General features: G+C 57.1%; 1 protein-coding gene across 2 annotated transcripts; it reads left to right on the forward strand.

Annotated features, from left to right (window-relative positions):
* Nucleotides 1-284: 284 nt before the first annotated feature.
* Nucleotides 285-27,967, forward strand: CLCN7 (chloride voltage-gated channel 7). 2 transcript variants are annotated; one of them, XM_044746392.2, is made up of 25 exons: nucleotides 285-512; nucleotides 9,380-9,451; nucleotides 12,853-12,924; nucleotides 13,070-13,135; nucleotides 13,692-13,824; nucleotides 14,085-14,194; nucleotides 14,896-14,976; nucleotides 15,928-15,990; nucleotides 16,110-16,193; nucleotides 16,966-17,059; nucleotides 17,306-17,370; nucleotides 17,940-18,056; nucleotides 18,813-18,867; nucleotides 19,333-19,393; nucleotides 19,921-20,059; nucleotides 21,092-21,185; nucleotides 22,371-22,540; nucleotides 23,523-23,574; nucleotides 24,082-24,209; nucleotides 24,441-24,526; nucleotides 24,929-25,058; nucleotides 25,623-25,682; nucleotides 25,767-25,943; nucleotides 26,339-26,419; nucleotides 26,681-27,967. In XM_044746392.2, the coding sequence occupies exons 1-25, from the start codon at nucleotides 360-362 to the stop codon at nucleotides 26,765-26,767; spliced, it is 2,430 nt and encodes an 809-aa protein (XP_044602327.1). In that variant the 5' UTR covers nucleotides 285-359; the 3' UTR covers nucleotides 26,768-27,967. The 2 variants fall into 2 exon arrangements, with proteins under 2 accessions (XP_044602327.1, XP_044602328.1); XM_044746393.2 differs by lacking the exon at nucleotides 9,380-9,451.

Here is a 27,967-nt window from a genome sequence, read left to right on the forward strand (position 1 = left end):
TTAGCTAGCTTCCCCACTTATTTATTATCTACTGCAACGAGCTACCCCTGTCTCAGTGTGGACTCCTGGGTTCTTTCCATTCCTGTCATGACAGATCGGGTGTGTGGAGAGACTCCTGCGAGCACCAGACTCAGGGCGCGTCCTTCTCTCTGTTCGCAGACGCTGCGGAGCCCGCTGCCACCCCCGAGTCCGCGCTGGGCGGTCGGACTACAACTCCCAGAAGGCCCCGCGCTCTTGGCGACCTCCCGGCCGCCGTCTGGGGTCACGTGGCGGCCGCCTGGATCACGTGGCCGCGGCGCGGGTCACGAGAGCAAACACCCGGCCGCGGCGCTTCCCGGCCGGTCCCTGCGCGGCGGGCCATGGCCAACGTCTCCAAGAAGGTGTCATGGTCCGGCCGCGACCTGGACGACGACGAGGCGGCGCCGCTGCTGCGGAGGGCGGCGCGGCCCGGGGCTCCGGCCGGCGAGGGCACGCCGCTGCTGAACGGCGCGGGGCCCGCGGCCGTCCGCCAGGTGAGGCCGCCCGCGGGGAGCCCCGGGGAAACTGAGGCCTCGCGCCGCCGGCCGGCGCTGGCGCTGCCGCGACCTCGGGCCCCGCGCGGGCCGGGACGGCGGGGCGCAAAGGCCTGGGCCGCCCCGGGCCGCGCCGCAGGCTCCGGCTGCCGGCTCCGGGCTCGCCGCGGCCGAGCGAGTGGGGGTCTGGGTCGCTGGGCGGCCCGGCGCCGGGCCGGTGTTGCGGGCCCGGGCGGTGCGCGCATCCTCGCCGTCGTACGGACGGGGAATCGAGCCGCGGGCCGGGTCGGGACGGGACGGGGCCCCGGGTCTCACTGGGCGGACGGCAGAGCTGGGTTGGTCCCTAGGCCCCGGGTTCTGGAGTCCAGGGAGGAAGCTCCGGGCCCGGTGACAGGCGGGGTCTGAGGAGCCGGCCGAGGTCGCCATCACACTGGGTGTTTTATGAGCCGATGAGCCGACTGGCACTTTGTCGAGTGTGCCCTTGACGGCATGAAGCTCGTTATTTTACTCCTAAATGGCTTTAAAGGGAAGGCACATGGTGTTCTGCTCAGGTGACCTTTGTCTGCCTCGCCCCCCACCCCCAAAATGGTGATAATTCCATGGGTAACTATTTCAGTTTGGTCGTATTTTGAACCCCCAGGAGGTTTTAACAGTTGAGGTAGAATTTTTCCTTGCAGTGAGAGTAACAGAAGCTGTCTGCCACCCTTCTCTACAGGGATCAGCACAGACTTGCCCACCGTCTTAGGAATGACAAGTGTCTGCACTGTTTCCATTAGCAGTTAATTGAATTTGGAGCACGTAGCAGCCACTTTGCCACAAGTCAGAGGGGGTGGAATGTGCTCAGCGCTTGAGCAAATGCAGTATGTGTCTTTAAATGAATTTCTGCGTGTTGTTTAATTTTGAGTGAATGCGTTATTTTTGTTGATTGCTTGGTCTCATTCTGGTTTGTCATTAGTCTTTGCTTTTCCTCCTCCTGTTCTAGATTTGTCCTTGAAACACTTGTGTAACGTTTAAAGATTAGGAGGGACACGATCATCAGGCTGTTTCTCTAGAACTTATCTTTAGGTTTCCTGGTCCATGGGAAATGGATCAGAGGGTGAGCGTCGAAGTCTGCCCTTGGAGTGAAATCTGCTGAAATGCTTTCCGTGTCTGCACGGAAGTGCTCTGAAGCGGCTCATCTGAGGTGGTGGGGATGTGGTTGATTCGTTATTTTCTTCTTGGAATGTTTCTGTTGGTTTTTTCTCTTTTAAAAGAAAGTAATCTGAAGTCTACAACATAGAAGTGTGAAACAGGCTTTAAGACTTGGTGGGTAAAGAGATTGGAAACTTTGAGGCTGAGTTTGGGTTTATCTCAGGACTGAGCGTGCTCAGGGTTCCCCACTTCTCTTTGCAAATAGGTACAGGAGTTGGCTTTTTGGGGAAGAGCCTGTTGATCTCTCAGAAAAATCTTTGCAAGCTTTTTTGTTTGTTTGCATTTGATAACAACTGATTAGTTGCTCTTAAACAATTAAAAAGATAATTTATTGAGCACCTACTGTGTGCCCAGGTGCCTGCGGTTTGCCTGGGACACAGAGGTGCATGAAGCAGCTTCCTTCCTGCTGGCTCCAGGCTCCTGGAGAAACAGGCCCAGTGCTCCGGGAGGACTGTGTGAGGGGCCCCGAGGGCAGGAGAGGTCTCTTTTGGATCTGGTCTTGAACAGTGTGAGAGCCTCAGGCAGGCAGACAGATGGGAAAGGATAAAGGAGTGTGTGTTTGGGACCCTGCAGCAGTTTGGCAGGTAAATTGGAGTGGGCGTGGAGGTTGGGGGCAGAGCTGGGGTCAGACCTGCAGGGGACAGCTGCTGGCTTTGATTGGGCTTCACCTTGTGGAGAGTGCTGCAGGAAGATGGAGATTTCAGTCTTAGAGGGTCCTCAGCCTGCCTGGTGTGAACGGGTGGGAAGAGGGGGACTCGAGGCATTTGTGCCAGGAACAGCGCTCTGGACCAGCGAGGACGCGTTCCACAGCCTCCTGTGCCTCAGAGTCCTCGCCTGCCAGAGTTCGTCTGCGTGCAGCAGTGGGCACAGGGCTTGTCACAGGCAGTGTCAGAAACAGCCGCACTAAAGGGATGGGTCGTCACTCGCGTACACTTCCCTTGGCAGTGACTGACTTCCTTGATGCTGGCTTTCTTGGTGACCAGTGGGCTGAGTTTGTGGTTAGGCTCGGGGGCACCTAGTACTCCAGCAGATGGCAGCTTGTGAGCTGCTCTCAGTCCAGGGCCTTTTGGACTAAAATGACAGCCCAGGCCAGCAACCGCCCTACGGGAATGTTCTGGTGAACTGGACGTGAGAGCTTTGCCTGGCTGCCTCCTGGCCCTTTGCAGCTGTGGGACGTCCAGAGTTGGTGTCGTTCCCACTGTGGCACGAGCATAGCCTGCCAAGCACCTGAGGTAGCTGCTCGGGGCAGAGCTTCTAAGTGCCCAGTGGGGAGCAGGCACAGCCCTGGCAGGGTGGAGGGGCAGGACCGGACCATTCAGAGCCACCTGTGGGTTGCTGTTTCCTTTCTCAGGCCTCTGGGCCCATCATGGCCGAGTGTGGGGTGATGGTGAGTTACCCAGCGAGTTGCTGCCCATCCACTGCTGGGACAAGGAGAGGGTGAGGTCAGCCAGCAGGTCACAGTCATGTGAGTGGGAAGTGGAGCGTTTTGAGAACTTATAGAGGGAAATCTGAGCCAGAATCAGATGCCCCAGGGGTTGGGGAGGGGTGGGGGGCGGTGTTTGCAGGGTTTGTAAATGCATGACCTTTCCAGGGACCTCGGCTTCAGGAAGCTCCCGCTGAGACACCTAGTGGGGTAGGACTCTCAGGTTAGTGTTTAGAATCGGTTCTGGGGATCTGGCTTCTCTGGGAACTAGGGTTACCCCTTGGGACTGTGTCATGCCCTCGTGACCCAGAGCTATAGAGCACAATCTGAGAGTGCCAGGGAGGGGGTTGCAGGGAAGGTGTGGGGGGGGTCATCTGTCGTCCCCACCCGCTCCTTGAGCTCTGCTCCACGTAAGTGCGCACCCTGTCTTTCTCCTAGGCGTCTCCCAGCCCAAGGGGCAGCCCCTCCAAGAAGTCCCTCTGCCTCCGTGTCCTCATCGTCCTGTCTTCCTCCCTCTCCATGCACCCACCCCCAGCCCCACTTTGTAGGATCCAGGCCGGCTGTCCTGGCTCCCTCCCGAGGGCTCCTTGAATCTGTCTCCCTCATGCCTTCAGTAGCACCTGTCCAGGGCCAGTGTGAGTGGGACACAGCCACCGCCCTTAGCAAGCTCACAGTCTGGGGAGGCCGCGGAGGACATAGGCACGGCTGGACAGTGCAGGGAGCTGAGGAACAGGAGTGGGCCCAGACCTCGTCAGAGGATCCTGGGAAGCCACCAGGCAGAGGCTGCAGTGGGGCTGTTCCCATCCGGGATGATTCCGGTGCCGTCTGCCTGCCTCTGCACATCTTGGTCTGCTCCTTCTTGGCCCTCAGACTCAGCCTAAATGCTCCTCCTGGTCCATCCGATCTGGTGCAGACTGCTCCCTCTGGGTCCCTGTCGGCACCCCGGGAGCCTTTCTCACAGTTTATGCTGCATCATTCATGGCAGCTTGTTCCCTTTCACTGTAAGCCTCTGCCAGCGGCAGCCCTGTGTCCTCAGTGCTGAGCGTGGAGCCTGGCAGGTGTCAAAATGCAGAGCAGCAGACTGGGATGGCAAATGGCCTTTGTTGTCTTTAAAATTTGTCTTAATTGTGGTTAAAACCTATTATGAAGTTTATCATCATAACCATTTCTAAGCGTATGGTTCAGCAGTGTTACATACATTTACATTGTTGTGCAACCATCATCACCATCCACCCACAGAACTGTCTGCATCTTGCAAAACTGAAACTCTTTCCCCATTAAACACTCACACCCCATCCCCCCTCCCCTCGCTCCTGGAAACCACCCATCTACTACTTCGTCGTCGTCGTCTTCTTCTTTTTTTTTTTTTTTTGTGAGGAAGATTGGCCCTGAGGTACATGTGTGCCAATCTTCCTCTATTTTATGTGGGATGCCACCACAGTGTGGCTTGACGAGCAGTGCTAGGTCCGCATCTGGGACCTGAACCTGCAAACCCCAGGCTGCCAAAGCAGAGCGCACGAACTTAACCACTATGCCACCGGGCTGGCCCCACTACTTCTTGTCTCTATAATTTTGACTACTCTAGGAACCTCATATAAATGAAATCGTACAGAATTTGTTTTTTGCAACTGGCTTCTTTCTTTTACTATGTGATGTCCTCAAGGTTCATCCATGTTGTAGCATACTGCAGAATTTCCTTCCTTTTTAAGACCAAATAATATTCCATTGTATGGAAAGACCATGCTATGTTTGTTCATTCATCCATCAGTGGACACTTGAGTTGCTTCCACCTCTTGGCTATTTGTGAATAATGCTGCCGTGAACATGGTGTACAAATAGCTCCTCGAGACCCTACTTTCAATTCTTTGGGTCTGTATCCAGAGGTGGGATTGCTGGATTGTATGGTAGTTCTATTTTTAATATTTTGAGGAACCACCATACTGTGTTCCACGGCAGCTGCACCATTTTACATTCCCACCAGCAGTGCACAGGGTTCCACCTTCTCCACATCCTCGTCGACACTTGTTGATTCTGACCGTGCTCGCAGGTGTGAGGTGCTGTCTGGTTGTGGTTTTGATCTGCATTTCTCTAATGATCAGTGGTGTTTTTATGCCATTTGTGTGTATTCTTTGGAGGGGTGTTTATTCAAGTCCCTTGCCCATTTTTGAGCCGGTTTGTTTTTTCGTTGTTGAGTTGTAGGAGTTCTCTATGTATCCTGGATATTAACCCCTTATCAGATACTTGCTTTGTAAATATCTTCCCCCATTTTGTAGGTTGCCTCTTCACTCTAATTGTTTTCTTTGATGCACAAAAGTTCTTCAGTTTGACATAGTCCCATCTGCGTATAACTGTTGTAAATTTTTTTAATGGTTATGGATGTACAGGAGGTTGAAAGACAGTCCAGAGAGGACCTGTGTACCACCCCCAGTTTCTTCCAGTGGTTCCATCTTATGGAACAGCACAGTGCTGAAACTGGGCACTGATGTTGGCATAATGTGCACGCACGTGTGTGTGTAGTTCTCTGCTGTCGTGTCACGTGTATAGATCTTTGTGAGCATCGCTGCAGTCAACACACAGAGCATGTCCATCACCTCCAGGATTTCCCGCATCCTGCCTCTCGTAGTCACACCCCCTCATCAGGTCTGCGCTCATCCCTCCAGGTCTGATGTGTTGATATCGGGTTGGTGGAACCGTATAGTGTGTGATCTTTGGGACTGACTGCTTTCACTCAGCATCCCACCCTGGAGATTTCATCCGGGCTGTTGGGCATATCAGTAGTTTGAGGACCAACTAGTATTTAATTTCACTTGCATTTAAGAAAAGAAAGGAGGGGCTGGCCCCGTGGCGCAGTGGTTAAGTTTGCATGTTCCTCTTTGGCAGTCTGGGGTTCACTGGTTCGGATCCCAGGCGCAGACCTATGTACCACTTGTCAAGCCATGCTGTGGTATGCGACCCATATATAAAACAGAGGAAGATTGGCATGGATGTTAGTTCAGGGCCAGTCTTCCTTAGCAAAAAGAGGAGGATTGAGGGCCGGCCCGGTGGCACAGCAGTTAAGTTCACACGTTTCGCTTCTCGGCAGCCTGGGTTTCACTGGTTTGGATCCCGGGTGTGGACATGGCACCGCTTGGCAAAAGCCATGCTGTGGTAGGCATCCCACATATAAAAGTAGAGGAAGATGGGCATGGATGTTAGCTCGGGGCCAGTCTTCCTCAGCAAAAAGAGGAGGATTGGCAGTACTTAGCTCAAGGCTAATCTTCCTCAAAAGAAAATAAAAGGATTGGTGGGAGATGTTAGCTCAGGGCTAGTCTTCCTCAAAAAAAAAAAAGAGAAAGGAATAGACACAACGCTAAATATGTGGTTGAACTGCAAGTAAATGGCTTTTTCATCACAAAAGATATTTCCTAAAAGATGCTCATCAAGTTGAGAAAAGAGATGATAGAGGGCCAGCCCCAGTGGCCTAGTGGTTAAGGTTGGTGGGCTCCACTTGGTGGCCTGAGTGGACCTACACTTCTCTGTTAGCAGCCATGCTGTGGTGGGGGCCTACATCAAAATAAAAAAAGAGGAAGATTGGCAATGGATGTTAGCTCAGGCAATCTTCCTCAGGAAAAAAAAAAAGAAGATACACAAAGGTGCTGGAGGAGGGTGAGTGAGGGCCCAGTCGAGGGCAGCCATGGGGGGGCGTGGCCAGAGCTTAGCCCTGCCCACCGCCAGCCTCCATCTCCCCGTGGGTGCCGTCCAAAACAGTGCTCTCTCAGTGCAGACTGCTGTGCTCACCTGGCCTCTTCCCAGCCACGTGCTGAGGACCTGTTGTCACCACTGCTTGCCCCTCGAGACCTTTTCTGCCCGCCTCTTCCTGAGGTGATGTGCAGGGTGCAGCCTGGCTCGCAGACACTGTTTGGGTGTCAGAGGAGATGCTTTCTGGGGTCCGACTCTGGGCTGCCTTGGTGCATTGGGAGACTGCCTGATGTGGTTGAGCTTCTCTCGTGATCAGTGATGAGTAGGATAAAATGCCAGGCTGCCTTTTTCTGTGGGCTCTGGCCGTCAGGTCGGACACCAAATCAATATTCCCGTTTTCCTTTCACATTTGGACTCTCTTGCTGTTGCTCAGCCGCGTGTGTCCATCTTTGCACCCTGCCTGCCTGGCCGGTCTGCGTGTTTGGAGCTGTCCCCGAGGAAGCGCATTTGGTGTTCTGTGGCCAGCTTTGCTTCTGGTGCCCCTTCCTGATCACAGTGTCCTGTCTGGGGAGCAGGGGCTGCAGCCAGCCCTGGGCCACTTCCTGATCAGAGTGCACTCAAGAACTGGGATCCCTTCCTAGGCCCCCCACCCTGCCTTTCTCACTGGATTCAGCAGTTGGGGGCATTGTCAGTTGTTTTTGAAAGAGGAAACAGCTGTGTTTCTCTCATTAATCACCTGTTTTGCGGACGTTTACCATGTGTATGTCGAGAGAAGTGCACAGTCATGCGAGTGGAGCCTGACAATTGTCATGTGAACATGAACCCCCTCGTTACCACCTGTTGTGGGGTGATGGTGGCCCCCTAGAAGATCTGTCTGTCCACTCCTAACCCTGGAACCTGTGTATGGTCCTCGTATGGAAATAGGATCTTTGCAGATGTGATCACGTTAAGATGAGGTCGGGCTGGCGCAGGGTGCGCCCTCACTCCATCGACTGGTGTCCTCATCAGGGGAGGGACATTTGGACACAGGCACACTCGGAGGGAGGAGGCCGCGTGATGACCGAAGCAGAGATGGTGTTGCCAGGGAATGCTGAGGATCGCCAATGCCATCAGAAGCTGGGAGAGGCAGGAAGGAGCCTCCTCGTACCTTTGAGAGGGAGCACTGCCTGCCGACACCTTGAAATTGGACTTCTGGCCTCCAGAGCTGGGAGAGAACGAATTTTTGCTATTTTAAGCCACCGAGGCTGTGGGAATTGGTTACAGCAGCCCCAGAAGACTCAGACTCCCCCCAACAGAGTCGGCCAGCATCCCCAAAGCCCCCTGGTGCTGCTCGCTTTTACTGTCTCCCCCAGCCCCCACCCCGTAACCACCACCACCTGACCTTCCACTTCCTGTGGTGGAATCCCGGTAGCTCTCTGGCCTGGTGCTCCTCGGGCCTATCATGCTGTCAGGAGTGGTTTGTTCCTGTCGTTGCTGCATGGTTCTCCACTGCGTGTAGGACTGCCAGAGAAAATGCAGGGCGCCCAGCTGCATTTGCATTTCAGAGAAACGGTGAATAATGGTTTGGGGTTTTTTTTGTGAGGAAGATTAGCCCTGAGCTAACATGTGCTACCAATCCTCCTCTTTTTGCTGAGGAAGACTGGCCCTGAGCTAACATCCATGTCCATCTTCCTCTACTTTATATGTGGGACGCCTACCACAGCATGGCTTGACAAGCGGTGCCATGTCCACACCCGGGATCCGAACCTTCGAGCCCCGGGCCGCCGAAGTGGAACGTGCAAACTTAACTTCTGTGCCACCAGGCCAGCACTGAATAATGTTTTAATACAAGTGTGTTCCGCACGGTATTTAAGACGTACTTAGGCTAACACATGACTTGTTTCTCTGAAATGCACGTGTAATTGGTACTTGTGTTTTTTCCCCTAGTCTTGGCCTGCAGTGTGCATAAGAGAAGTCACGCGCCTGATTTGTCTGTCCTCTGTGGTTGACCTGCCCCCTGGGCCTGGGAGCACAGCCCTACTTTAGAGAGGGAGGGTCCTGGGTCCCCTGCCCTGGGCGAGGAGGCACTTCTGACTGTGTGTCTGGAGGCCTGTGACAGGTCCCCCTGGCAGAGCCACTCAGTCTCATGATGGGGGATGCACAGAACTGGGAGCTGGGGGGCAGGGGACAGAAAGACTCCTGGAGGAGGGGCCATGGACCACCTAGATTTTCTAGGCTTGGGGTGGGGTACCTGGGAGGACACTGGTGTGGTCCTGCAGCCCGGGGTTCTGGTGGCTGGCAAGTGTCTCATCTCCAGTCTCTGAAGCGCTGCAGAACAGGGGAGGACAGGGCCTTGGGGGTGGGGAAGGCCTGGGCTTCGGAGCTGGGGGCTGGACTATTTGATGACAGGCTGTGGGTGGTGAGGGCAGGCCTGGGGATCCAGCGTTGGCCCTGCTGAGGTCCCCCTCATGGCACCTGGGGGTCTGTGTCCTTGGGTGAGGCCGGGTGGCGTGGGCATGCAGAGAGCAGCACAGCCCTGTGGCTAAGTGATTTCTTACGTCGCAGCACAGCCCTGTGATTTCTCTTCTGCTTCTAGTCGCCCCATTCCACGTTTTTCCGGATTGGACAGATGAGCAACGTGGAGCTGGATGATGAGCTTCTGGACCCTGTGAGTGGTAGTTATTCCCCATTCATGGAGCACCCACTGCGTGCCAGGCTTGTTCCCAGGGAGCACAAGTCTGCGCTGGTGGAGCTGCAGCCTAGCAGACAGCAGACAGTAACGCCAAGCAAGAGGCTGCCGGACTGTGGGCGGGCCCAGCAGAGCTCAGGGACGAATGTAGACATTGCAGAGCTCAGGGACTGACATGGGCCATGCAGGGCTCGGGGACAGAATGATGAGCAGACATGGAGCCCCCAGAGCCAGGGAAGGCTGCTCCAAGGGGCTGTGTCCCCTGAGGCCGAGCCAGACAAGCAGAGATGGGGGAAGTGTGTGTTAGGCAAGGAACACCAAGCATGCTGTGTGGAGGTGCAGGAAGCAGGCGGGGGGGCGGAGGGGGGAGGTGCCAGGGGTAGCAGGGGCCCCAGTGGGCTGGAGGAGGGCTCTGGGGGCTGGGTGGAAGTGGGCATCTCAGGGTGGGGGGCCCTTGGAGAGCAGTGATGTTCTCTTCCCTTGCCCCTGTGCTGGGGCCGGACTGTCCAGCAGCTGCCAGGGAAACGTTTCCTGAGCGCTCTCCACCAGACTTGTCTTTGACTTCCTGCTCCGACATCTCATGGTTCTGATCTGCATTTCCCTGATGGCTGGTGATGTTGAGCATCTGGCCTGCGCTGATGGCCACTGGATGTCTTCTTTGGGAAATGTCTGTTCAGATCCTGTGCTCCTTTTTTAATCGTGTTACCATATGTTTTTATAGTTGAATTATAAGTGTTCTTTGTGTGTTCTGGACACAGATCGCTCATCAGATACACGATTGGCAGAGACTTTCTCCTGGTCTGGGTGTTCTGCTCACTTTCTGACGGTGTCCTCTGAAGCACGGAAGCTTTTCACTCTGATGAAGTTCAGCCCGTCTGTTTTTTGCTTTGGTTGCTCCTGCTTTTGGTGTCATATCTAAGAAACCATTGCCTGACCCCAGGTCACAAAGATTCAGTCCTATGCTTTCTTATAAGAGATTATATATTTAGATCTTTGACCCATTTTTCATGAATTCTGTGTATGGTTTAAGATGCGAGTCCAGCCTTGTCATTTTGCATTGTGGATATCCAGTTTTCTCAGCACCATTTCCTGAGAAGACTGGTCTTTCCCTATTGCATTGTCCGGGCGCTTTGTGGAAAATGAGTTGGCTGTAGATGTGAGGGTTTATTTCTGGTCTCTCAGTTGTCTGCTGTCCGTCTGTCCTTGTGCCAGTGCCCCGCTGTCTGGATGACTGCAGCTTTGTAGCAAGTTTTGTAACGAGCGAGTGTGAGGGTTCCAACTTTGTTGTTCTTCAAGGTTTTTTTGACTGTTCAGGGTCCCTTGCTTTTCCACATGGAGTTTAGGATCAGCTTGTCAGTTTCTTCAACAACACCAGCTGGAATTTAGATAAGGCTTGCTTTGAATTTTAATATTACGTCTTCCAATCTATGAACACAGGATATCTTTCCATCTATTTAGGTCTTCAGTTATTTTCAATGATGTTTTATAGTTTTCAGGGTACAAGTCTTACACTTCTCTTGTTAAATGTATTTTAGGAATAAAGTTTATTTTATGTATTTTATTTTATTTTTTTTTTAAGATTTTATTTTTTCCTTTTTTCTCCCCAAAGCCCCCCGGTACATAGTTGTATATTCTTAGTTGTGGGTCCTTCTAGTTGTGGTATGTGGGACGCTGCCTCAGCGTGGCTTGATGAGCAGCGCCGTGTCCGCGCCCAGGATTCGAACCAACGAAACACTGGGCCGCCTGCAGTGGAGTTCGCGAACTTAACCATTCAGCCATGGGGCCAGCCCCTATATATTTTATTTTTGATGCTCTTGTAGATAGAACTGCTTTCTTAATTTCATTTCAGATAGTTCATTGCAAGTACATAGAAATACATTTGATTTTTGTATATTGATCTCGTATCCTTCAATTTTACTGAATGCGTTTATCAGTTCTAATAGTTTTTTTTAGTGTATTTTGGGGGATTTTCTATACACTAGATCATGTCATCTACACATAGGGAGTTTCACTTCTTCCTTTCCATCTTGATGCCCTTTGTTTCATTTTCTTGCCTAATGGACCTGGTAGAAGCTGCAGTGCGGTGCTGAAGAGCAGTGGTAAGAGTGAGCGTCCTTTTCTTCTTCCTGATTCTGGGGGGAAGCTTCAGTCTGTCACCATCGAGGGTGATGTGGCCTGTGGGTTTTCGTATATGTCTTCATCAAGTTGAGCAGCCTCCTACTCCTGGTTTATCGAGTGTTTTTCTCATGAAGAGGTGTTGGATTTTGTCAGATGCTTTTTCTGTATCTCTTGAGATGATTGTCTGGATTTTGTCCTTTATGTTATTGAAATGGCATGAACTGTTTGTATTTACAACACTTCTGACACCAGTTTGTTGGTTTTTTCCTCATAACCAGCTAATTCTCTGATTCTCCAGACACCACCTGAGTGTCCTACAAGTCAGTTTATTCTGACAGCGTCTACTCGGTGTCAGCACAGACCCCACAGGTTAAGGGTCAGTCCCACAAGACTGCGCCCACTTCAGACCATCACAAGTCCAGGTTGTCACCTGTGCTCTGATCGACTGGCTGTAAATCGGGGTTCCCACTGCCCCCTCCTCAGGTTTCATAATTTGCTCAATGGCTCACAGAACTCAGGGAGACATTTTATTTATGTTTACTGGTTTGTCGTAAAGGATATGACTCTGTAATGGCACGTGGAAACGATGCACAGGGAAGGAGTGGGGAGGGGCACAGAGCTTCCATGCTGCCGGGGAGCACCAGCCTCCAGCACCTCCCATAGTCACCAGTCCAGAAGCTCTCCAAAACTTCTCATTTTGGGTTTTTATGGTGATTAGCTCTGTCTCCACCCTCTCTCCCCTCTAGAGGTCAGAGGTCTGGGTACGTGGCTGAAAGTTCCAACCCTTGAGTCCCATGGTCGGTTCCCCTGGCGATCAGCCCCCATCCTGAAGCTACCTAGGGGCCCCCAGCCACCTCCAACTCATTAACGCACAGAAGACACTCATTACTCCAGAGACGCTGAGGGTTTTAGGAGCTGTGTGCCAGACCTGGGACATAGACCAATAAAATACTTTCCATCGTACCACAAACATTTTGAATTAATGGATTTTCAGATGTCAAACCAACCTTTCATTCCTGGGGTAAACCCAGCTTGGCTGTGGTGTTGCAGGGTCCCATCTTCTGGCCCCGTATTGAGGACTTTGTGTGTTGTTCCTCGGGGTGTGTGTCTGTAGTTAGTTTCCTGTCTTGTGATGTCCTTGTCTGGCTTTGAGATCAGGAAAGGACCAGCCTCGTGGGATGAGTGGGTGTGTGCTCCCTCCTCTTCTCATCTGGGCTTCATTCATAAATGTGCTGGGTTGTCACAGCCTCTTCCTTCCGCAGGACATGGACCCCCCTCACCCTTTCCCCAAGGAGATCCCGCACAATGAGAAGCTCCTGTCCCTCAAGTACGAGGTGGGCCTCCTCCCTCTGTGCTCCCGCGCCATGCAGCCCCTAGCACTCTATCCCCTCCCCAGCCCCACACCCCCACCTGCTGCCCGCCATGAACCTGGAACATTGGGTCAGTGGTCAGTGTTGTCTCTGCTATCCTGGTCTGCAGAGCTTGGACTATGACAACAGTGAGAACCAGCTGTTCCTGGAGGAGGAGAGGCGGATCAACCACACGGTGAGTCTGGGGCCCGACAGCCCAGACACTGCTGCCTCAGAGGCGTCCGCAGGCCTTTGACCACAGTGCAGTGTCCTTGTGGCACGTGCCCCACTCTTGGCTGCCCTGGTGACCGAAGGGCTGGCCTGGTGCTGCTCTCTGGGCCAGGTGCAGCAATGCATCCCCTCCATCTCTCACCCCTCCTCGCTCCCTGTGCCTCAGATTATGGTGTGTGTCCTAGAGCAGGAGATGCCCAACGCCCAGTACAGGAAACTGTCTGTCACATGGTTATGACTAAGAGGGCTGTTCTTGGAGACGTCAGCTGTGGTGTCCAGAATGTCAGCAGCTGATTATGAATTGGTTGGGAAGGTACACACACACCCCCACCCAGATGCTCCATTGTCTCTGAGGCTTTGACCAGAGGCCACCTTTGTAGGACTCGGGGGTCCCAAGTGCAGCGTGCCACACATGATGGCGATGAGCAGAATTCCAGGGGCCAGTCACACCATCCCCAGAGTGGCCTGTGACAGGAGGTCTCACCACGGCAGCCTCTTCTGACAGGCGCCTTGCCCTGCAGGCCTTCCGGACGGTGGAGATTAAGCGCTGGGTCATCTGCGCCATGATCGGGATTCTCACGGGCCTCGTGGCCTGCTTCATTGACATCGTGGTGGAGAACTTGGCCGGCCTGAAATACAAGGTCGTCAAGGACAATATCCTTTGTGGTCCTGTGGCACGGAGCGGCCCAGGGGGACCGTCCAGTTGGGGGAGGCGTGCCTAGGGGCTGCAGCTCTGTCCTGCTTGGGCGGTGAAACGTCTCTGGGCTGTCCAGTGAGCGCACAGCCTGTGAAGCTCTCGGGTGGGCTTGTGCCTGGGCCAGTGCTGCAGGCCAGGAGGCCAGGCCGCGAGGGCATCGCAGGCGGGGGGCATAGTCCCCAGTGGGGAAGCTGCAGTTGTCCTTGATGAGCCCCAGATATCGACAAGTTCACGGAGAACGGTGGGCTGTCCTTGTCCCTTGTGCTGTGGGCCACGCTAAATGCTGCCTTTGTGCTCGTTGGCTCTGTGATCGTCGCCTTCATAGAGGTATGTGCAGCCACGAGGAGGCCATGATGGGAGGCCGCTTGGTGGTGGGCACCCCTCCAGCTCACCCACCCGCAGCTCCTGCCCGTGAGCTTCCCGCGGTCAGACTGCAGGGAAACCCTCTGGTGCCCATGTTGAACGGTTGAGTCAAAACAGCAAACACGTCTGGGCCTCTTCACCCCCAGCCTTGGGGTGCCGCTCCTGTCCCCCTGCGCCGTGTCTCCCCCATGCAGCGAGGACACATCTAGGGCTTCCCCCGGCCTCAGACCCTCCTAGGGTGCTCCTTTGCTCCAGGACTTCTCCCAGAAGCCTCCCTTCCTATGGCCTGCCTCTTTCTTTGCTCCTTCCTTGTCATGGGGTGTGGGAAGGAAGATGGGGCAGCATCTGGAAGCTTCTCTCTGGGGTACAGTGTGGTGCCCCCTCAGAGGGAGCGGGGAGCTCCAGTCTCTCTCAGCAGGTGCATGACAGATGCCTTCCGTCTGTCCTGGAGTGTCCTCACCCTGCCCCCTTGGGGGACACTGGGCCTCCTTCCATCTCTTCCCACATCCCACAGTGTGCGCTCCCCCTGGGGGTCGCTCTGCATCTGGGGTGGGAGAAGCGAGAAGCCCCTTCTCTGGGCAGCCCGTCCCCTGTCCTGGGCCCTACATGGCCGCGGCAGCTGCCTAGCATGGCTCAGCTCAGTGCTTGCCTCCCTCTCCTTCCAGCCAGTTGCTGCTGGCAGCGGGATCCCCCAGATCAAGTGCTTCCTCAATGGGGTGAAGATCCCCCACGTGGTCCGGCTCAAGGTGAGGCGTGGCGGTGACCTCTGGTGGGAGCGCAGTGCTCAGCTTGGGGTTCCTTTGCTGAGTTAGGAGCATTTTGTGTGCCCACCTCCCCTCCGCCATCCGCCCAGGCCTGTTTCATGTGCCACTGCTGAGCGCGTGCAGGGATGTGCTGACGGATTTTATGTAAACTTTCTTTGGGAAGTGGTACAGACTTTCTCTTGTCCACGTTGAGTGACGCAGAAATGCTTCACTGGTGTGTGTGTTTGATCTCAGCTCTAGGATGTGCGTGAATTCTGTCTGGTGAGTGGCGTCACACGAGGAGGAGAGCTGTGTTGGAGTCATAAACTTCAGGGCATTTTTCCTTTTCTCAAACTCTTTCTTAATACTTATTATCCTTAATCTTTTCGAACACCCTGATGCCTAGAGGGCTGGGAAGTCACAGTTCCTCCTGTGCTCATGTTCAGGTGTGTGGTCAGCATGCCGCAGCCTGGGATTTGCTGGCGGCTTCTTTCCTGCCCCTGCCTAGGGAGGCCGTGCTCCCGGGGTCGGGGCACTGGGGCCGGTGGATGCACTCCAGGGGAGCAGAGCAGCCTCCGGGTTCCCTGCGGCAGAAGAGGTGGTGGGAATGGCATCTGACCTGTGGTAGCCAGACTAGGTAGCCAGGTGGTGGGCAGTGATGCAGCAAGTGCTGGATGAGGAGATGCCCCTGGGCTGTCAGGAGGGGCACGAGGGCTGCCATCTGTACGTACTGCATGCAGCCACTCAGTATAGAGAGTTTGAAGATACAGGAAGGCAGCGAAGAACGGGCTGGAATCCCGCCACCATGGATGCCCACTGGGATGTGCTGCCCTCCTGTGCACCTTCTTTGGTTCTCACAAGGCTGGGCTCCACATGTGGCATTTTGTTGCTCAGCTTCCTTGACTGTGTGTGGCCCTTCATCAGACACTTGGCATGTTTTCCTTTGTGTTCCAGACCCTGGTGATCAAGGTGTCCGGCGTGATCCTGTCGGTGGTGGGAGGACTGGCCGTGGGAAAGGTAGTGGAGCGTGTGGCCCTGCCCTAGCCTGAGTTCCTCTGTGTGCCACGCGGGACCCAAGGCCGGTTTGTTCTCTCCAAGCTCACGCTCACCTGTGTGCGGCTGTCCTGTCCTTGTAGGAGGGGCCAATGATACACTCGGGCTCCGTGATTGCTGCTGGGGTCTCCCAGGGGAGGTCAACATCACTGAAGCGAGATTTCAAGGTGAGTCCTCTCTCCTGATGTGGATGTCGACTGTGAGGGTGACCGAGGACACCCGTTGGAGAGCTGGGGCCCCTCCTGCTCCGTGCAGGTGTGCTCTGCTGGGACCCATCATTGACATTGCATCTGAGGGTCTCCCCAGCGAACTGTCCTGGGGGCTTTGCCAGGGCCTGACCAAGGAGTCCGCTCAGCCTGATTCTGGGTATTTCGTGTGGATGTGCATTTCTGCGGGGAGGGTCTGTAGCTCTAAACAAACAGTTTCTCAAAGGACTCAGCTACCCAGAAAGAGGGCAGGAATGACACATGCAGGTTGAAGATGCTCAGTTTTCACGATACGCTTCAGAAGATTGTTGCGTTTCCCCAAAGAGCCCCCAGCATCCTGATGGGTATTGCACTGAGTTTATAGGTTTAGAGACAGTTAACGTTTTTACAGTATAGAGCCTTTCCTTTAAGTTAAGAACACAGTGAAGTTTTGTGTTCGTTGGGCTTCATTAGGTCTCTCAGCGGCGTTGTGGGTTTGTTGATTTAGCTCTTGCACAGACCGTGAAGTTGAGTTACTGCTATGAGTGGCGTGCTTTCCCATTTTCCCATGGTGGCTGGTGTGCAGGGCGGCTCTCACGGTGTTGCTGCCCCCTGCCCTTCTGCAGTCCCTGTGAATCCTTCCCTCCCCTCCCTGGCCTGTCTCCACGGCCTCCAGCTGACCTCTTCCCTTCCTGAGAGAAGTGCCCTTGGAGAAGCTGGCTGAGACCCTCTGCCCCATCTGTTCCTGGTTCAGATCTTCGAGTACTTCCGCAGAGACACAGAGAAGCGGGACTTCGTCTCGGCGGGAGCTGCGGCTGGAGTGTCCGCTGCGTTTGGAGCCCCCGTGGGTGAGGAGGGGCGGTCCTGCTTGGTCTGACGTGCCTGCCCGTGTTGGGGAAGCTGCTCTCCCACGGTGTGAAGGGATAGTCTTGGTGTGTGTGGGCGAGGGTGTGGGGTGTACCCCCTGAGAGGCCCCGAGGACTGCCTCTGACATGGTCCCAGTGCCCTGGGGACGGAGGGCATGAAGTGGCAGTGGGTTTGGGTTTCCCGTGGCCTGGATGGGCACTTCAGGGCTGGGCCGCTGGCCATTCCAGGTGGCGTCCTGTTCAGCTTAGAAGAAGGCGCCTCCTTCTGGAACCAGTTCCTGACGTGGAGAATCGTAAGTGCCTGTGGACGGCTGCCTCTCCCTGCTAGGCTGTGCTGATGCCTGGCTCCGTGTTGGGGCAGACGCTGTGCTCTTGGCCCCAACTTTGGTCTCTTCACGCGAGGGTCCATCAAGCTGTGGTTGGAGCCATGCCCCCAGGGTCCGTTAAGGCTCTGCCCCTCACTTGACCTGAGGCGTTGGCCATTCTCTTACCGCCTGCCTGTCCCCTTGTCTTTGTGGACGTCATCCCCCCTTGTTCTCCTCCCCCTCCTCACTGGGAACCCCACATGCCTCCTTCCCTCGGCTCCGTCGCTGGCTTGGCCTGATGCTCGTCCAAAACAGGCTGTGACCCGGCTGGCCTGGCGGTGAGGGGACCCAGCCAGCAAGGCCCTGGCCCCTTTCCCTTCAGCCTTTGGAGGGTCTCCAGGTGCCTCCCCAGTGACAGGAGGGGAGGCAGCTCCTCCTCCTCCTGCAGCCCCTCGCCAGCTCCTGTCCTCCCCAGCGGTGGGCCTCAGCTGGCTGGGCGCGGTGCCTCAGCCCAGTGGCCGTGCTCTGATGGCCCCCATCTCCCTCTCTGCCCACAGTTCTTCGCCTCCATGATTTCCACCTTCACCCTGAATTTTGTTCTCAGTATTTACCATGGAAACATATGGGACCTGTCCAGCCCGGGCCTCATCAACTTTGGAAGATTTGACACAGAGGTAACCCAACATGTTGTCCCCCCTCACTCTTTCTGGTTCTTTCTCAGTGCAGGGCCAAGGCTGTGTACTTAAGGTTCAGCCTGAGAACTTGGGCTTTTGGAAGATTCTGCCTCTTAGCTGCGAGGCTGAACTTTTATCTGGAAGCACCAGAGGCCTGGAGGGTCTCTAGGAAAGGGCGCTTCTGACTGGCCGTGCAGGTTAGGACACCCGTCCCCCAGTGGGCGCCTCCAGGGGTGTCCCAGCCGTGTGTGGACTGTGGGACAAGAGCGCTGAGTGTGGTGGGCCTGGGAGCTCGGGCAGCAGCTCATGGAGGGTGAGGAGGTACAGGCATGCGTTTCTAGGGAGGCCTGGCCCACCGGCCGGCATCGCCACTCCCAGGGCCGTTCTCATGCACAGACGCATAGGGGCTCTTGGGTGGTCTGGTCGTAAGATCTGTTCTTGGGGTTTTCCCTCTGTCATGCACCCCATGGGCCTCCTTTGGCCAAAGCTCGGGCTGTCCACCCTTCTGAGGTGATGGAGATCTGGCTGAGGGGCAGCTGAAGCCTCAGGAAGACAAAAGCCTCACAGGGCCTCCGAGCACCTCCCTGACCAGCCGTGCAAGCAGGAGCACAAGCTGCTCCGCACGCCCAGCGTTCCCTGCGGGGCCTCCACAGCCTGTGGGAAAGTGCTGGGAGGTTCCCGTGCGTGTGGGCAGATGGTCCCGAGTGTGAGGACCTCGGCCCTCGGAACGTTCGCTCTCTCCCTCTCTCCGCACAGACGATGGTGTACACGATCCACGAGATCCCCATCTTCATCGCCATGGGCGTGGTGGGTAAGGCCGTCCCCACGCAGCGCACCAGCCGCCCCGCCCACACTGGGCCGTTGCTTTCCAGACAGCATCAGGCGCCTTCCAGCAGGAACAAAGCATGTGGTGGGGATTGGGCCCGCGGTACTCCAGGCCTGGCCCAGCTTTGAAGTGGCCAGAGAGGGACACGGCCCCCACACTCTGCTTGCTGTTCCAGGGCCACCCAAGGCGGGGCTGTACTCCCCAAGGAGGGAGCCCAAGCCTGGGGGAGGCCTGGAACTTTACTTCCATCGGCGAAACCCCGACTGGCTCTGGACAGCGTTTGTTGCCCTGAGAAACCTCGCCCTAGCCTTTGAGAAATAAGCCTGTCTGTCCGCCAGGATGTGGTGACAGAGAGGTTTACAGACCATCCCCTCCTGTCCCCTGTGCTGCCTGGAAAGCCTCCACCTTTCTTCCTTATGTCGCTTACACACAGCTCCTTCCCGGTTGTAGGTGGTGTTCTTGGAGCCGTCTTCAATGCCCTGAATTACTGGCTGACGATGTTTCGAATCAGGTGAGAAGCTTCTGTTTTGTGCATCGAGTTGACAGGTGTGGCCCCTGGGGCTTTGAAAACAGACGAGTTGTGGGCTCTGCACCCGTGGGGCTGCCCCCTGCATCTGTCATGATGGTTTGTACATGAGGCCGGGAGTGGGCAGGGCCGGGCTAGGCGGGGCCTCGAGGGTGGCTCCTTGGGCAGGGGGACCCCCCGTGCATCCTCCCTGTCCTGAGTTCAGCTCCTTCCGGTCTCTCTCATCCTGAGCCTGGTCTGCCTGCGGGCAGCATGGGGCCATGAGGAGCACAGTTATTGGAGCCCTTGGGTTTTCTGAAACCTTTGGGGCGGCTCCTGGGCTTGCAGAAGCTCTTCTTCCTTCTCATTCTCCTCGTCCTCCTGCACCAACTCAAAATGCTGTTGGAGAGCGCCTGAGGACAGGCAGAGGATGTTCAGGAGTAGCCGTGCTGTGTTGCCCTCCTGATCAGCAGTCTGCTCTCACGGGGTCGCAGACTCAGGGTGGCCTGGTCCAGCCCGGCTCTTTGCTCTAGGTACATCCACCGGCCCTGCCTCCAGGTGGTTGAGGCCGTGCTGGTGGCCGCTGTCACAGCCACGGTTGCCTTCGTGCTGATTTACTCATCGCGGGATTGCCAGCCCCTGCAGGGCAGTGCTGTGTCCTATCCCCTCCAGGTAGGACACCTGGGCCCCATGGGTGGACCCACCAGGCGGGGCAGGGGCAGCGGCAGCGCCGGCCCCCCCACTGCATTTTCAGACAGGGGTAGGCAGCCTGCCAGGCGCCAGGAGAATGAGGTGTTATGTTGAGTGGAGTCCCGCCCAGTCCTCCTCCCAGAGCAGCGCCCTGGTGGGGTCTGCGGGAGGCCTTCAGAAGTGGGAGCTCGTGGGTGTGGACTGAGAGTTGCAAACTGGCATACGCATGAAAACCTGTGCACGCGTGCTCACTACAGCACGAGTCACAGTGGCCCACAGTGGAGGCAGCCCAGCTGTCTATCAGCTAACGGACAGATAAACAGGTGGGCTTATTCAGCCATAAAAAGGAATGAAGCACTGGCACACGCTACAACACGGATGAACCTCGAAAACATGATGCTCAGTGAGAAAAGCCAGACAGTGAAGGACACCGTAGCCTATGATTCTGTTTGTGCGAAATGTCCAGAAGCAGGAAATCCCTAGAGACAAAATGCAGATTGGTGATTGACAGAGGCTGGGGGTGGGGATAGAGAATGACTGATGATGGGCACAGATGTAAACAAGCTGTGAAAGATGCAGGTGTGGGGCCCCCATGGGCTGGCTCTGGTGAGGCCATGGGGTTGACAAGGCCAGCTTTGCCTGGGGTCAGTCCCTACTATGACCTGTGGCCTCAGGGCCCATGGCTCTCCTCAGCCTGGAGGGTGCTGGGCCTGCTGGCATCCAGGACACCGATGTTTGACCATTGGGTTCTGGGAGCATGCTTGTGGTATAAGGTCTGGGATCTCCATGTGCCCCAGGGACAGACTAGCTGTCCAGCCCAGGAGTCCTGTTGACCAGCCCCTACAGGGCTGGACGTGCTTCTGAAGCCCTCACTGTCCCTGGGACGGGCTCTTTGTGTCCTGCCTCGCCTCTGAGGCCGCAGGCTGGGCCCATCCTGTTGTGTGGCTGTTGCCTGGTACTGTCCAGGCCGGGACTGCCCCGTCCCACAGACTGTCTTCTTTCCCAACCCCACAGCTCTTCTGTGCAGATGGCGAGTATAACTCCATGGCCGCAGCCTTCTTCAACACCCCAGAGAAGAGTGTGGTCAGCCTTTTCCACGACCCCCCAGGTGCGTGCTCATGCATAGCACTGTTGGCCGCATGTCGCTACCTGGTCCCCATCCCTTCTGGCCTGGGTGACCCCTTCTGGCTGAGTGTGCCCTGTGGGCAGAGGTCACTGCCCTTGCTGTGGGGGTGGGGTGCAGTGGTGCGCAGGGGCTGGCAGCCAGGAGTCAGCTAGGGGCGAGCACCAGGGAGGGGGCCTGGCCAGGCTCCCCACGCCGTCTCCTTCCCTTCCTGGAGGGGCTGCGGGGGCTGTCTCCATCTTCTATTAAGACGACCTTGTCTCCCAGGATGAGTTTTCCTTCTGGGCGCTGCTTGCATGGGTCACTCCCGGTCAGAACACCGGGTGTGGTGACTCACCAGCTCCTGGCCTTGCCAGCCACACGTTTTGAGTTAAAGACAGGCTCTGAGAGCAGACTGCTGGTTTTCAAGGTGCACCTTCCAGTTCACAATCCTGCTGCTCCCGGGCAGGGCCTCGCCTCCCCCGCGCCCAGAGGGGGCCCTGCAGCACAGGCCTGTGACGGCACCCGCTGCACGAATCTGGGAACAGAGTGGTTGCCTCCAGTCTTCCACCCTGTAGCTGCTCTGTGCCGTTGTTTTGCCTTTTCTGTCTGGAACCCTTTAGGTTATCTCTAATTGTTTCCTGTCACAAGGCCACCAGGAGCTTCCTGGTCCTCAGGCCTCTGTGCGCATGTGACAGGGGTCCATAAGATTTCACAGAAAGGCTTTTAAGTGTGAGGCGAAGCTGAGCCCTTTCTGAAAGGTGCTGAGCGGGGCCGCTGGACAGGCGCCAGGTCCTGGACATGTTGGTTCCTGGGTTTGACTGACATCTTCCTGCGTCTGGAAGTCATCTGGTGTGGACTGGTGGCCGGTGGCCTCCCTGCGCTGACCTTTGGTGGTCTGTACTGCAGTGCCAGCCATGTGCACAGACCTCAGTTGGCACCTTCCCTTGGTGGAAGGTCCCACCATCCCACTGGTGGCACTGGGGCCTGTCTCCCCCAGCTCTCTGCCCCACGTGCCAGGAGGCCATCCTCCTGCCTCTGAAGCCCTGTGCTCTAGCCTCAGAATGCGGAGACTTCTGGGGGCCCACCGGGTGTCTGTGACCAGCAGGCCATGACTGGGCAGTTGGGCGGTTTGGCCCTGCTCAGGTGTGAGTCCGTGAGGCAGGCCCTGGCCAGCTCCCTCTCCACTAGGCTCCTACAACCCAGCGACCCTCGGCCTCTTCACCCTGGTCTACTTCTTCCTGGCTTGCTGGACCTATGGGCTCACGGTGTCCGCCGGCGTCTTCATCCCGTCCCTGCTCATCGGGGCCGCCTGGGGCCGGCTCTTTGGCATATCCCTGTCCTACGTCACGGGGGCTGCGGTGAGTGGGGCTTCTCCATGCCCAGAGTCGGGGCTGGGGGCACTTGAGCCCGGGTGCAGGAGCTGGTGACGAGGTGCGGTGCTCCAGGCCTCAGCCCCGCCACGCTGCCTTCCCGGCCTCCCCCTCCCATGTGGCCACGTGGCGCGACACACATCCATGTGTTTTCTTCTTTTCACTTTATTCAAATAAGATATTTTTAAAAACAAAGAAGGGGCGCAGTGAGTCTCCCCTGCTGTTCCTCCCCCCGCCCCTGCTCCAGGCTCCGGGCGCATCTCGGGGTTCCTTCGCTGCCAGTTTGTGTGTTCTTGAGTGGAGTGTGATTCATGTAGCATAAATCCACCTTTTTAAAAGCATACCATTTGGTGCTGCTCCAGTGGTCCACGCGGTCGTGGAATCATCATCGCTGTCTAGGTTCAGGACCCTCTGGTCAACACAGAGAAACCTGCACCCCTTCACACTCATTCCTGTGCCCCCGAGCCCCTGGTGGCCGCCAGTCTGCTTTCTGTCTGGAGTTGCCTGTTCTGGGCGTTTCGTGTCCGCAGAGGAACACGTTGTGGTCTTTGGTGGCAGCTCCTCTGAGTGTCCTGTTCTCAGGGTTCGCCCAGGTGGGAGCACGTGTAGGGTTTTCACTTCTCACACTGCCCTGTGTGGTGCCGGTGTTTCTGCACAAACCGCAGTCACTGACACGTGTGTCGGCCCGCCTTCCCTGCACGCACCTGCAGCTGTTCCCTCCTCAGTCTGTAGAGTGTCTGCTCCTGTCACCTGCTGCAAGGTCCCCAGCATGTGCAGGTGGCAGGGTGCATCCCCGAGTGGGCACACCTAGGGTGTTACTGCACATGGTGCTGGGGCATGTGTGGGAACTGCAGGACTCCTTCCCAGTTGTGGAATTGCTGGGCCGGTGGCCTCCAGTGGTGTCAGTGCATCTGGGGTTTGAGCAGGGGCCTGTCACCCCCTCTGATGCCTCCTCTGTGTCATCCCGCAGATCTGGGCGGACCCTGGCAAGTATGCCCTGATGGGAGCAGCTGCCCAGCTGGGTGAGTCCTGGCTGCTGTGTGGTCATCCTAAGATTAGGGGGCGCCCCTGCCTGTCGGGACAGGAAGGCCGGGTGTTCACTCCATTTCTTTTTTTTTTTTTTTAAGATTTTATTTTTCCTTTTTCTCCCAAAGCCCCCCGGTACATAGTTGTATATTTTTAGTTGTGGGTCCTTCTAGCCATGGCATGTGGGATGCCACCTCAGCATGGCTGTATGAGTGGTGCCATATTCACGCCCAGGATTTGAACTGGCGAAACCCTGGGCCACCGAAGTGGAGCACATAAACTTAACCACTCGGCCACAAGGCTGGTCCCTGTTTACTCCATTTCTGTGGTCATTGGCCAGTGGGCCACCTCACCCCACTGTGTGGCTGCACAGGGTCGCTGGGGTGAATGGCCAGGGGCACAGACTCGCACAGAGAACCCAGGCAGTGGGAGAGTGGAGGGGTGGCCCATAGAGGCCCATGACCGCAGCCTCAGCCCAGCCCATCCCTTCTCTCCCCTGACAGGTGGGATCGTGAGGATGACGCTGAGCCTGACGGTCATCATGATGGAGGCCACCAGTAATGTGACCTACGGCTTCCCCATCATGCTGGTCCTGATGACTGCCAAGATTGTGGGGGACGTCTTCATCGAGGTGCGGCATGTGGGGACAGGGCTGCCTGCCCTCCTTGCCCTCGCTCTGGGCCCCTCCCCACGCCCCTGGTCTCGGAGCCTGAGACTGTAGGGCTTCAGGCGTCTGTGTGAAGGGAAAGGGGCCCCTGTGAAGCCATCCTCCAGATGACCCCTTGCCTCGGTGGGCGGGCATAGGGCAGGCCCCCTCCCTCAGTGGCAGGCCCAGCACATCACCAGCCCACCCTCTCCTCAGGGCCTGTACGACATGCACATCCAGCTGCAGAGCGTGCCCTTCCTGCACTGGGAGGCACCCGTCACCTCGCACTCGCTCACCGCCAGGTACCACGGGCCATCTTGGTTCAGGCTGAAGGCCTGCGGCCTGGGCTTCCTCCCCGTGCTCAGGATGGGGTATGGGGGCAAGTGGTGTGGCGGATGCTCCGGGAGGTTTGGCTCGAGCAGCCTGGCACAGGAAAGAGGCCGCGTGCCTGTGTGCAGACATCCGGGGAGATGCTGTGCGGGCATCTCGGCTGTGTGGGCGGCCGGCCCAGGGCTGGTTCTCCAGGGCAGCTCCCAGGGTGGGGGCCCTGCGGGCTCCCAGCCCCCTCGTCCTAGGGTTTCCTGAGTCCAACAGACTTATGCCTGTTGAGCTTCACCTTTGCTGTGAAGAGAGTACACTCAGAAGCCCCCAGCGGCAAGTGGCCACTGTGACAGACAGCGGACAAGGCATGTGCTCTTCCACAGGGAGGTGATGAGCACGCCGGTCACCTGCCTGCGGAGGAGGGAGAAAGTGGGCGTCATCGTGGACGTGCTCAGCAGCACCACGTCCAATCACAACGGCTTCCCCGTGGTGGAGTACACTGACGACACCCAGGTACCACCGGGCAGTGGGCGGGTGTGGCATGCTTCTCATGTGGACCTGTTGAGCATGTGTGTTGGTGAAGTGTGGTCACAGGAGTGTAGAAACCCCACATTTGGGTTTGTAGTGGAATTCTAGCTACAAAAGGAGCTGAGGCCCACGGCTGGGAAGACGTGGTCCCCGTGAGCGCTGGCCCTGCTCGTGAGCTTAGTCACATGCCCACGTATCTTGTGGTCGTGCCCTAGGCTGGCCCATCAGCCATGGAGTTGAGGCTGTGAGTTTTGTCAGGAGCGGTTCTGACGGGACGTGTGGCACCCCTGTCACCATGCATCCAAAGGTTTGGGATGAGTTTGTCCAGGCTGGGTCTACGTCTTGCCCCTGGCAGACGCTCCAGCCTCACGGTGCGGGGCTCTGCACTGCGGGGCGTTTGGGAGTTAATGAGCTTGTGCAGGTGGAAGCCTGCTGTGAGACCTAGTGGTGACCACACATCGATGTGGACTGGCAGAGCCGGTGAGGCAGGAAGGGCCACGGCTCCTGGGCTCCGCCCGCGCATAGACAAGCCTGTCTGTTTTTCTGCAGCCGGCCCGGCTCCAGGGCTTGATCCTGCGCTCCCAGCTGATCGTCCTCCTAAAGCACAAGGTTGGCCTGTCGGGCACCTCCGGGGCAGCGGGAGACACTGGGCCTGGTGCTGGGTTGTGACACGGCACTGTCCGCTGCCTGCAGGTGTTTGTGGAGCGGTCCAACATGGGGCTGGTGCGGCGGCGGCTGAGGCTGAAGGACTTCCGTGATGCCTACCCACGCTTCCCCCCGATCCAGTCCATCCACGTGTCCCAGGATGAGCGCGAGTGCACCATGGACCTCTCCGAGTTCATGAACCCCTCCCCGTACACTGTGCCCCAGGTGCTGGCTGTGGGGCTGTGGGGTGGGCCCCACCTGCAGGGTTACCAGGTGGCCAGAATTTTTCTAGAACCTTTCTGATGGCACAGGGCAGCCTTCAATGGCCGTGTGACCAGAAAGTGCATTTGAGGGGCTGGGGTGGGTCAGAGGACGAGCAGAGAGGAGCTCTGTGGTTACGCCAAGGACCAGGAATGGGGTTGGGGGCAGCTGTAGAGGCCGAACTGGCAGGGCCAGATGGCGTGGAGGGGAAGGGGCAGTTCAGGACACATCCTGACATCCTGGTGGCGGTGGGGTCTGCAAGGGAGACAGCTGACCCTGAGTTTGGCAGGCCCTACCTCTGCTCTTCTTTTGAGCGGAGCCAGGGCCGGTGGCAAGCTGAGGCTGTGCCCGCATTGCAGGAGGCGTCTCTTCCACGGGTGTTCAAGCTCTTCCGGGCTTTGGGCCTCAGGCACCTGGTGGTAGTGGACAACCACAATCAGGTGAGCTTGCACATGGTGCACACACATGCACACCCGTTTCCTGCTCACTCCAGCCCCTCTGCCTCTAGACCTGCCTGCCCTGCGCACAGGTGTGCGCTTCTCCCAGCTCCTGCAGGGACTCTTGAGACCCAGGACGTAGGCTGGCCGTGTGCCCACCTCTGGGGCTCCCCCAGACAGGGCTGCCCACCACACACAGGGTAGGGGCTTCGACAGAGGCAGGTCGGGCTGCCCAACCCCTGTGACCTGGCTTTGCTCCCACAGGTGGTTGGGCTGGTGACCAGGAAGGACCTGGCCCGGTACCGGCTTGGGAAGGGGGGCCTGGAGGAGCTCTCGCTGGCCCAGACGTGAGGCCTTGGCCCCGGCCCCTCCTCCTGGGGTTCCTGCCTCGCTCCATGTGCAGCCGTGAATCCAGTGCCCTCCAGACCTCGGGGACCAGCCGACTGCCCCCTGGGCACTCTGTTTACATTCTCAGCTCGGTCTTCTGGCCTCAGCCCCGTAGATCCCAACCTCCATCCTCCTGTGTTTCTCGACCTTCAGGGATCAGACGCTCGTGCAGCTGCTCCTCGCAGGCTGCTGGCTTCCTGAGAGCCAGCGAGAGGGCGTGTGTACACATTTGTGTATGAGCGTGTTTCCGTGTGTGTTTGTGTGTCTGTCTCAGTGTGTGTGTGTGTGTGTGTGTGAGAGAAAGAGAGACAGCTAGGGAGCTGGTCCCTGTGGGTCTGAGTGTTGCAGGCCCCCAGAGCAAGGCCCCATCACTGCCTCTGTTCCCCGTTACCCTGGGAGCCCACCCAGAAGGACCGTACCACCTGCACACCCCCACCTGAAGGCCGGGGGACGTAAGGCTGCAGCAGAGGCTTCTGGCCTTGTCCTTCTTGGTCCTCAGCTCAGTCTGCAGCCAGGAGGTGGTGGGCCTGTGCAGTGGGGCCCTGCGTGGGCAATGGCCCCAGTGGATGCACGGAGGCAAGGGTTCTGGGGAGCAGGACACCTTGGAGAGTGGACTCCAGAGTGGGCTCTGTTGGGAAGCTGGCTGTTGCCCCAGACTCACCGCACACACCCCCTGGGCCACACCTTGACTCTGGGCGCACGAGGCTCTCTGGCCAAAGGAGAGCTGAGAATCACTTACAGGCCTGAACCCCCGAGTCCAGACAGACGTCCATTGCCACACCCGTGTGGATAGCAGCTGGAAAGGCGGGTGTTCTCAGCATGAGGGGACCCCCTACACCCAGCTTCTGAGGACCCCTGGCCCAGGGCGTTATTCTGGGGCAGCTCTGGTTCCAAGCCTGAGGGCAGGTGGGCTCTGGGATGGGCTGGCAAGCCTGGAGCAAGGATGCTGCGCCCCTCCCAGGCTGGGCAGGCCTGGATCCTGTGTCCTGTGTCCCCAGGGCCCACTTCTGTGACAAGACAGCGTAGATGCCTTTGTGGTGGGCTGGCAGGCAGTGCAAGGGGCCGAGGCCTCAGAAGACCAGTCTTCCTGCCAGGAGTCCTCCCTGGGGGGACGGGTCTGAGTGGGGTTCCTGATGGGAGGAATAAAGAAACTGTACCCAGCCA

Source organism: Equus asinus, chromosome 14, assembly GCF_041296235.1.
Source record: "Equus asinus isolate D_3611 breed Donkey chromosome 14, EquAss-T2T_v2, whole genome shotgun sequence".
NCBI lineage: Eukaryota > Metazoa > Chordata > Mammalia > Perissodactyla > Equidae > Equus > Equus asinus.